At 41.1% G+C, this 11,136-nt stretch overlaps 1 protein-coding gene across 2 annotated transcripts; it reads right to left on the minus strand.

The window, feature by feature from the left end:
* Positions 1 to 4,465: 4,465 nt before the first annotated feature.
* LOC109522092 (hydroxylysine kinase-like) lies at positions 4,466 to 9,718 on the minus strand. 2 transcript variants are annotated; one of them, XM_019880378.1, is made up of 5 exons: positions 9,396 to 9,718; positions 8,048 to 8,232; positions 7,609 to 7,751; positions 5,662 to 5,842; positions 4,466 to 5,399 (listed from the first exon to the last, which is right to left on the minus strand). In XM_019880378.1, exons 2-5 carry the CDS (start codon positions 8,226 to 8,228, stop codon positions 4,957 to 4,959), a joined length of 948 nt encoding a protein of 315 aa, XP_019735937.1. In that variant the 5' UTR covers positions 8,229 to 8,232; positions 9,396 to 9,718; the 3' UTR covers positions 4,466 to 4,956. The 2 variants fall into 2 exon arrangements, with proteins under 2 accessions (XP_019735937.1, XP_019735936.1); XM_019880377.1 differs by having other exon boundaries at positions 7,925 to 8,232.
* Positions 9,719 to 11,136: the final 1,418 nt, after the last annotated feature.

The raw sequence follows: 11,136 nt of genomic DNA on the forward strand, positions 1-11,136 counted from the left end.
TATGGCACAATGCAGCTGCACATCTGCCAGAGCAAGCTGTTTCACTGTGCAATTGTCTGCATTATAGAACGCTGATGGGGTTTGACTAGCACATTGCAGTTTACCTATCACGAGTAGGAAATGTCAGAGTGTCCTCTAAAAAATGTCCACGATAGTAAAAAGTCATATTTAAATCCTGTTCCCGACTGTCGGGTTGTGCAATCTTAACACACAAATGAAGCCACACGGCACGGTGTACGATGGGTAGATCATTCATCTACTGCGTGTTCACTTTTTGCAATGGAATGTAAGTTGAATCTCAGCTGCAACAGAGGACATTTCAGTTGCATCATCATCATCAACACATGCGTCCATCTCAGGTTGTCTGTCATTGAAATCCAACTCTTGCCACAGTGGTCTTGACAAAACAAATAAAAGGAGGAATAGAAGATAGTCATGTTTGGGTTGTCAGTGTTACAAACAGAGCTAGAGGTATATAAGTCAACAAGCGCATTGTATACTGCTGTATGCCATCGCCACAACCTGCCAAATGTAACAAACAATCCAACAATTAGCCATACAGCTTATTCCCTGTCTCTACAACTACTGTATTAATATTGCAGAAGACACGGATAAAGGCAACACCATTTTGTCCACAGGATTTATACTGGTTATATTTTCACTGTTCATTTGGAATAATCAGTCCTACAATCAGGAACACATATACTATACTCATTTAAAATGGAAAAGTCTTGACAGTGTTACCTTTTGACTTTTGTGTAGTGTTGCACCCGTACTGTCCACACCCAGACTGTAAATGAATGCTGCGTAATATCCTCCGGGATCCTAACTGGTCTTAACGTTGTCAGGGATTTTTGGTAGGAAGCGCGTGTTTGTGTGGAAAGTTCAGGGCATACGTCTAGTTCACTCAGGATGGGGTCCTCGCTGTCTTCAGAACATACTCATCACCTTCAGCACTCACAGGATAAATGTTCTGGTCTTTGTAGCTGGGCAGATAGCCGAGTTCAGAAAGAGTTTGCTCATAGTTTTTCTTCACAAGCTCTGCTGCCTGACACAAGCTGAGGTTGGCATCCTTCACTGACGTCTTGCTGAAAACCACACAGCTTGTGCGAAAGACGATGTAATTGTACGTTTGAAACCACACGAGGGAAGTATTACTCCAATCAACTACAGTGGCAAAAAGTATTAATCCTCTCTAGAACAATTTCAAAATTATTTTATTCCCATTTGTTCATGGAAAAACACTGTTTCAGCAGAACTTGTATTTGCCTCACGTTTTCATATTAAATTCATTGATCATTTTGTCACAGTGAGCACTGCATCGTCAATGAAATACTCTCCCCACATGGCAAGATGCAAAATATTGTTTTCAATATTTTAACATTTTAAATTAAATTACATTCAAGAATGCGGGATGGTTAATTACCTGTTGGTTAAAAAATGATGTGTGCACATGCAGTGTGACCTATCATACCATCCATATATCATTTCTCTCTCTCTCTCTCTCTCTCTCTCTCATTGTCACTGTACAAATAACTCAGGACCGACATTCCAGTCTCATTACAATGACGTACATTACGCACAAGGTGTCAACTTCGTTCTGCCTTTTTTCAGGTGGGAACGGAGGCCACGCGCTCTGCTTTCAACAAAACCTCGAGGCAGGCTACACAGAGCCCTGTGACACATTCAAGAGCCCGCCGCTTTGCAAAAGACATTTCAAGATCCAGTCAATGGAAGTGTGGGGAATCCAGAACTCGATTTGCTTTTCTCAGCCTTTTCCCTCCCAGCAAAATATATAGTTCTATAGTGTCATCCACATTGCCTTTGGTTTTACAGTTTATATATATATATATATATATATATATACTGTAGTTTGTTTTCATCATTACAGTTATACTGAGCACTGACATGTCAGTTTATGTGGTCGGGTTTTTTTCATTGTTTTCAGTGAAAAGACAATATCAGGAAATAGGGTCTTCCAAGGAATTTGACATCATTTGATCTATGAATATAAAGTATGTCAGAGGAACGACATCTTCTTGACAAATGACATGAAACAGGCCTCTATTTCGAAAAAATATTTATTCACTTTAAAAAAAATATGTTCAAACCGATATAGATATTATAACCGAACGCACAGTTTCACAAAAAGTTTAGTTTGCAGTTGCTGCCTGTGATCTGACACACTGTTTCCTTTTTTTTTGCAATCTTCTTTGAATGTTTTTGTGCCATATCTAAATCTGTCTTCCATTAAAGTGTATTTTTTTACTGATTTTTTTGGAAGAATAATGAAACACACAAAATGACTTGCGAGGGAATAGCATTCTTTATCCTGAAAAAATAAAAATAAACTTGACCTTTAGTTTAAATTTACTAATTGTAACGCATCACGTTCAGTTTCAGACAATGTCAGCGAGAAATGTCGCTCGACTTAGGAATACTGTAGCACAAATGTCTGTGCTTCACACTTTAAACATGAAACTCTATATTCTCATCCAATTTGTATTTTACAAAGAATTTGCTTGTTTCAGTAAAATAGCAGATATGGTGTGAATAAGCTTTATTAATATCACATCACAGCTGAACAATTTCCCTTCAATTAAAACAAATACAGAATAAACTTCCCTCATCTTTCACAAGGCAAATTTCATCTTTTCAGATGCTGTCTTGTCAAATAACTTTATTTAGCTCATTCATTAGGTAGGTTATGTTGAAACATACATATGACTGAAAATACACTCATTCTTATCAAGTTCATTCACTCACATTTTTTTTTGCACAATATAAATCAGTTTCCATGTGTCTTAATAACATGTCTGTAACAGAAGGACAGGAGCAAACTTTACACACCCTATTCCTTGTCTTGGTCTTGCTGAGTTCGGCCCCATCTCGGGCAAGTGTGTGAGCCTCAAGCCACCTCTGGCCTACTGCTTGCTTCTACTGCAGAAACAGAGCCCAGGGTGTGGAAAACGTTTGACTTGTACAGGCAGACCGTGTGTGAACACCAAATATAAATAGCCCACACCGCTTTGACAATTTAATTGAGCAATCAAGTAAGTGCTGCTTATCAAAAGCTCAAGCTAACCGAAGCAAAATACACTTATGTGGTATGGGGTGCATGCGTTTTTTTTTTGTTTTTTTTTTGGGGGGGGGGGGGCCCAAACAAATGAGCCAAAGTGCATGATTTTTTTTCTACGAGTAGAGGGGGAAATGACAATCGACATCGGCAACTTCACTCATGTAATACATTTCTTTTCCTTGTTTTTCTCTTATAGACCTTCTGTCTTTGTATTGTCAACAAAGTTCAAACGTGTCCAGATATAACTCCTTTTATCCTTGATCCTCTTCTCTTTCATCTATAACTCCTTCAAACAACAAAGAGTATGCAGAAAAGTGGTTAAGATTGGCTGTGTCTTATGTGTTGTGTTGTATTACCGTATTGGCCCGAATATAAGATGGCCCTGATTATAAGACAACCCCCTCTTTTTCAAGACTCAAGTTTGAAAAAATACTTTTTGAACACCAAATTAATTTTTATACATAAAATAATTACAGTACATCTGAAACAAATGATTATAACAATATAGTTGAGAGAAAGAGCATGTTATTTTGCCTGATTCAAACCTAAAATGCAATCACATTCGTAAATGAATGGCTTCTGGTTTTTGAAATGTAAATTACATCATAACTTCTCCTCAGCTGCCGGTTAACCTGGCCGATCTTCGACCCACTTTTCTCCAGATTGTCACTACGTTTCTCCATTTTCTGTTATCTCTTCTATTATTTTCTTCTCTTTTCCATCTTACCGCTATTTTTTATTTTTCTTCTTCTACCGCTATTTTTATTTTTCTTCTTTGTGGCAGGGGGTCACTTTGGCCTGGGGAGTCAAGTTCAGCATTCGTTTCATTTATATCTGGCGCCATCTAGCGTCGTGAATGGGTATAATGTCTAGTCCCCGAATATAAGACGACCCCCACTTTTTCAGTCTTATTTCAATGCAAAAAACACCATCTTATATTCGGGCCAATACGGTATTTTGTTATACAGTAATGCTATTATGACTTCAAGATGGTGTCGCGAGACTGGCTGCCTTTACAGCAGCTCCTATGCTTTTTGTTCTTCTACTTTCTTCCTTTCATTACTTTGCCGCTGTAAATTGGGAATTTCTCCATTGTGAGACGAATAAATGTTTTCTTATTCATATTCTTTTCCTGCTATTCCTCTGTTCACTCTCCCTCCCATGTGCTCGAACAACAGATGCCAACCTGGCTCCTTGGAGTCTGTGAGACTAATTGACAATTGTGTACGGGCTCTTTGAAGTAAACAACGAGAGCCAGCGGCTCTGTTTCATTTGTGACAGACAGGCATATTAATCACACATCACTACTTTATAATGATTGTCACTCGTTTGGTTCTCAGTTTTGCTTGACAGTTTGTATTAATGAGGGGCCAGGTCGAAATTTTGAACAACAAACTGCAATGTGAAACCGCTCATTTGGAGCCTTGTACACTGTCGTAAATATCTGTTTCATCCATCCATTATCTGATCCGCTTATCCTCACATGGCTCGCGGGCATGCGGGAGCCTATCCCAGCTGTCTTCGGACAAATTCTGGAAAACAATTCACAGGCTGGGTCCTTCGACACCTTTGAAGCCTCCTCATATCGCCTCTGTGGACCACATCAACTCTGGCAAATTTTGACAGGCTTAATGTAAATCTGGACACCACGTGTGGTCGGGTTGCGCCAGAGGTGATGTTGTGCGGTCGAAAATGTGGCCTTTAGAGGACCCAGCTTGTGAATTAGGATACACTCAATGTTACAAAAATAGCTTGCTTGCATTCACACTTGTTATTGCAGGACAATTTTATATGCCATAATTTTCTCAAGCATCCCCTAAAAATACCACTGATGATAGTAGTATACCATGGCTGCCTTCATTTATGTTATTTCCTTCTTAATTTCTGTCATTAAATTGAGCAGCAGTATGGAACCACATCTTCTCCACCTGCTCCTTCCCTATTTCGTAAAATTTGTGTAAAATCAAAGGGCCTCTCTTGGATAAACGCATAATATAGTCCTGATTTTCAGGGTAGCATGGTGATAGGAACAAACACAACACTAGTTGCTGACAGAAGCGACACAGGACTAACCAAAAGAGGCAGTCTCGCTCTGCCTCATTGAGAGGAAGGACACTTTCCCAGCCTGCTAGAACAAGTCCACCCACCTCAATGGGGTTGGGGTACAAATGCATCATATACATGATGCTGACAGCTAGATCATAGACAGAGCAACCAAAGCTCATATCTCCAAAATCAATGATACCAGAAACCCTGTAGCCTCTGCTCTCATCAGCTTGCACCAGCACATTGAGATCGTTTAAGTCCCCGTGAATGAGGGCTGAGGAAAGACAGACATAAAGCAGGATATAAGCAGTTGATATCCGCAAAACATCACATCAGAGATAAAAGTAGATGTAAACATTTTAAAAAAACTTAGACTGCTATTAGACAGCTTAATTGTTAAGCAGACACTAAGCAATTGTTACAGTAACATCAACATTACAAAACAGGTTAAAGGCTAATTTAGCAAACAGGGGTTGAGCAACGTCTACGATCGCTTAACACCTTAATATGTGATTAGGAAATAATAATATACTTACACTTGCGGAACCTTGGGTATTTGCGGGAAACAGTGGTTTTGTACTGATGGAGGACGGACCTAACAACCTCCTGAAGAGGGTCTCCATCTAGTACATGAATGTATTTCTCCAGAATGGGAACATTTGACAGACTCCACGTGAAACTATCCCTTTGCAACTTGTTAAGTTGAGGATGTTCCACCTGGGAACAAAATAGAAAACACATTTTAGTGTACAGGCAAAAAGGGCATTCAAATTAGCTTTGGCTGGGTTGATATGTGGAGTTTTTCTGTTCTCTCAAAGAAAAGAGAAAATGTAGAATGGCAATCGCACTGGAAATGCACCTTATATGGTGGAACTGAAACAGGGACTGTCCAACAAGAAGCACGGGTGTTGCTGTACTGATTAGACGCACCCTCATTCCAAGTAGGTGAGTAGAAAGATTTTGTGTGGTAAGGCTTGCCTACAAGCATGCAAGAAATCAGGTCTGATTGTAGGAGGGTGGAAATCATTCACTATTCTTTTTGTTTTAATGTTTCCTGTTCTGCCACTTAGTCATGCAATAAGTGTCAGTATCTAAATGCCTTATTATTTCATAAGAGGTTTGGTGTGAACCAGGAAAGCTTGATATACTGTGCAATACTCCCTCAGTTGCAATTTGTATTAAGGTGCGGTCAGAAAGAGGTTTGAGAGGGGAAGGGGAGAAAGAGACAAAAGAAAAACCAACAACGAACAACTGTTTTGGCAACAATAATAGTATGTAGCAATTGTCTCCATGTGGACTGAAGGCAGGGTCGCAATCCTGCAACACCCATGTCACCAGTAGAATTATACATAAAGGAAATGACAATTCAAATATGATTAAAACGTTATGTGTGTTCTGTGCAAGAGTTGAAATATACTATTGAAACACTACTAAACCACTGAAGGGTCTGTCCATCCCATTTATTAAAGGCCAATCAGATAATCATAATCATAATAATAATAATAGTAATAATGTCACTCATGGTGTAGTGGTACACTCGCCAGACTTGTGTGTGGGCAGCGTGGGATCAGTTCCCACTCCGTGACAGTATGAATGTGGGTGTGAATGGTTGTTTGTCTCTATATGTGCCCTGCAACTGACTACAGTTGAAGGCGTAGTAGCTGGGATAGGTGCCAGCACCCTCCCGACCGGTTCAGGATAAGTGGTGTTGAAAATGGATAGATGGATAATAATAATATAATATAATAATAATAATATTATTATTATGGGCCCGCCGGTCAACTGGTTAGCACATCCACCTCACAGTGCAGAGGTGCAGGGTTCGATTCCGGCTCTGGCCTTCTTGTTTGGCGTTTGCATGTTCTCCCCGTGCCTGCATGGGTTTTCTCCGGGTAATCCGATTTCCTCTCACATTCCAAAAACATGCATGGCAGATTAATGGAACACTCTAAATTGTCCCTAGTTATGAGTGTGAGTGCAAATGGTTGGGTGTGGCCTTCAATTGTCTGGCAACCAGTTCAGGGTTTATCCTGCCTACTGCCCACAGACAGCTAGGATAGGCTCCAATATGGCCGCCACCCTCATGAGGAGAACCAATCGAAGGAGGATGTAAGACATGTCACACTATGTGGCAAGACGAACAAAAATTCTGACATGCCAGACTTCCGCCGTGGTCGTGAATTGTCCCAAATGCCTTATAACCAATCGTTGAGTATGTCACAATACACGGGCTACAGCGTGTCAAGACAACTCAAAATCGGCTATGAGACACTACGTTTGTCTGTGACATATCTTTCGGCTCACAACTGGCTATATTCATGTAGTTGGACGTCAGCTTAAGGGAATTGCAATTGAAATCATTCATGTCGGATTTTCATCCAAAATATGCTGAAGCATTAAAGTTGGCAGCTGAAAAAAAAACGGATTTCTTCACTTTTAGTATGGGGCAAAATAGTCTTCATGCAAATGGTGTACACTTGCACCTCTCTGAGGATGTTGTCCATTCTGGCTGCAGTCTGGCCTACTTCATAAAGTAGACGTGGTGAGAGAGGAGCCTTGGAAATAGGGATTCCAGGCAAATAAGTCAACAGGCGCATCAGGTATTTCTGTAAGCCAGAGCCACAATCTGTCAAAGGTAACAATCCAATAATTAGCCTTTCAGTATTCTCTACAGTCTACAACTACTAATATTGCGGAAAACAAAACAATGTCTTATACACTTTTTTTTCATTGCATTATATGAACATGTGTGCACAACTACTGACACCCTCCCTCGGTTTTAGGTGATTGAGTGCCTACCAATGTCTTTCAGGATCATGGCCTGTCCTGTGGTTGATTTGAGGATTCTTGGGCTCGGAAATCCATTGTCATGCAGGAAGTTCATAACATAAGTCTGTACTTCAAACAAGATGGGGTCCTTACTGTTCTCTGAGTTGATAATCTTCAGCACGTACTCGCCACCTTCGACCGCCGCAATATAAATGTTCTGGTCCTCAAAACTGGGCAGATGGCGGAGTTCAGAGGGAGTCAGCTTGTAGTGTTTCTTCACAAGCTCTTCTGCCTGAGACAAACTTAGGGTGGGTGTAGCATGCCTCACTGACATTTTGCTGAAAAACAACACAAAAGCTAATGATGATGCTCATTTGTCACATTGCTGATCCCCCTGCCCATTCTCATGCTCGGCAAATCCAGATGTCAGATGAACAATGAGGGACCCAGCATGGTTTTCCCTCTGTGATGCATATGGAAAAGTATGTAGTTGAGACCGGGGGACAGCTGTGGCACTTTGAACATTTGTGTCTCTAACTTTGAGCTCTTTTCATCTAGGGTGTTCAAACTGCTTTGCAATATAGCTTCGGGTGTCTCCTAATCAACTGACTGCACGGAAAATGTCTGTGCAGCATAAACTGAAAATGCATGAAATACAAGGAGTGAAATGTTACAATTGGCCCCTTGGTCCGGGTCAGTTGTAACGTACTTTGGGATAAAACTACACTACAATGACTGTCACTGATGAGGTAACCTACCTGCCTTTTAGACAGAAAAAAGCAGCGCAATTGGTAAGGCAGTTCAGGATAGCAGCAGGTACAGTGTGTGTGCTTACAATGTGCCAGCTGTGGACACACACGCTCGCTTGATATAGAATATCCATAAGATAATGTTAGCTCGTTATTTACATTTGAGCTGACCTTCCGTTTAGTTGTTTGATGCGTCAAGTTTGGCAATAGACGTAGTTTGTCTAACTCAGCGGGAGTGATCACCAAGTTCATCAGACAGGACACTCTGTCATGCAAACTCCTTTACACAGTATAAGCTTTTGGTATAATGTTCATATCGACAAAAATGTTTTAAGAATGTAAAAATGATTACCGTATTATGTCAATTTAAAATAACAATAATAATCCTATTGTTGGTGTTGCATGAAGGTGACTCTTAATTTAGTTAAACCACACTGCCGTGTCAGAATGTATTGAAGATTTTCATTTCCTAATCCATACTTGTCTCTTCACATAGTTCTACCAGAAAGAACTTTGATTCTTCTTTCTTGAAAATATAATTCAAGAACAACGAACACATTTTGAGCAATTCACGTCTTTGAACTCAATTTATTCCAAATCGGCTTTTGCTGTACGAGACGTCCACTGGAGTTTCGGGTCCCAGAATTAAACTGACTGCAACTGAATAGCCATGATTGCTCAACAGGAGTACAAACGTCACTTGAAAATATAAATAAACATTCTATTTAAATGTTGGAAACTTTACCACTCACCTCAGAATATGTGGTGCTCCGTGGTGCAAACTATTCAAATCATCTGCTGCAAGAGGGCATTTGTCTCCCTAATAACATACCTCCTCTCTGTGCCTGTAGTTAAACTGTGTCGAAGACTGTACTAATGATAGTCCCCGCGGGAATTCGCGATTCCACAAAACCGAAGTTTCCCGCGGATTTCAAAACTCCCCGCAGAATTGAAAACAGTCCTTGGAAATCAGAGCGAGGTGCAGAATTATATGTAGTTTTCAACGCAGCCACTCGATGCCGAGGTCAGACAGGGTACGTTGACACTATAGGGCGTGATGCCATATTCAGACAGCTGGGATAGGCTTCAGCCTGCCCGTAACCCTCGTGAGGCGTGATCTTCCGCAGCAGTTTATTCCCCAAATAATGCAGGTCCAGACATGATTTCAGTGTATATGTGTGACGGGGGTCACAGCTGTGTAATAAACTTAATGTATCACTCCGTTACATATGCATACATTTATTGAACAGTAACAGAAGTGTCATTGTAGTTTGCTTCTGAGTGCTGAGTGTTGCTGCTGGTGCTTCTGCTGCTGTGCTATGCTGCTGGTGCTGCTGTGCTCTGCTGGTGGGAACAGTGTCGCTCCAAACTCCGTGTCATTCCGCAATGGCCGAGAGTCAGCCTGAACTGCACCGCTTTTAAACCCGCCACCAAGTGGTCAAAAATAACATGGGCTATTCTCTAAATCATAAAACACCCCTTTTTATGGCTCATACCCTGATGTTGATTATTTTGGAAGCACAGTGTTCCACAGTGTTTTTGTTTTGCAACTAATTTCCTAAAATAATTCTTACTTCATTAGTACATTAATTTGCCTTGTGACTGGCCATTTTAGATGGAGTTTAATGCCCACGGTAATTCACTTTTCAAGCCGCCGAATCAAGATTTGCTCTCAGCAGAATCAGGATTATTCACGGAATTAATACTTTATATACAGATTGCAGGGTGACTAACTATACTTGTGCAAAACAGTAATTACATTTAGTGACATCTAGTGGCAGATTATGTAACTGGCATTAAAAATGATTTGGATAAGAAACTTTTGTGCCCCAGTAATTTAGTCATGCCATGAATTTCAATAGACATTTCTCATAGGCTTTCGTACCACTTTTACCATACTCTTTCTTTCTCTCTCTCTCTCTCTCTCTCTCTCTCTCTCTCTATAAAAAAAAAAAAAAATCCTCGTCTCACCCCTCGGGTGGTGTCCGTCCCTCATTCAGCTCGGGTCCTCTACCAGAGGCCAGGAAGCTTGAGGGTTCTGCGCAGTATCCTTGCTGTTCCCAGCACTGCACATTTCTGGACTGAGATGTCCGATGTTGTTCCCGGGTTCTGCTGCAACCACTCATCTAGTTTGGGGGTCACTGCCCCGAGTGCTCCGAGCACCACAGGCACGACTGTCACCTTTACCTTCCAGGCTCTCTCCAGCTCCTCTCTGAGCCCTTGGTATTTCTCGAGTTTCTCGTGTTCCTTCTTTCTGATGTTTCCATCACTTGGGACCGCTACATCCACTACAACGGCTTTCCTCTGCCCTTTATCTATGATCACGATATCTGGTTAGTTCGCCATTACCATCTTGTCAGTCTGGATCTGGAAGTCCCACAGGATCTTCGCTTGGTCATTCTCCACCACCTTCGGAGGTGTTTCCCATTTTGACCTTGGGGTTTCCAGTCCATACTCTGCACAGATGTTTCGGTAGACTATGCCAGCCACCTG

Source organism: Hippocampus comes, unplaced genomic scaffold (assembly GCF_001891065.2).
Source record: "Hippocampus comes isolate QL1 unplaced genomic scaffold, H_comes_QL1_v1.1 scaffold151, whole genome shotgun sequence".
Classification (NCBI taxonomy): domain Eukaryota; kingdom Metazoa; phylum Chordata; class Actinopteri; order Syngnathiformes; family Syngnathidae; genus Hippocampus; species Hippocampus comes.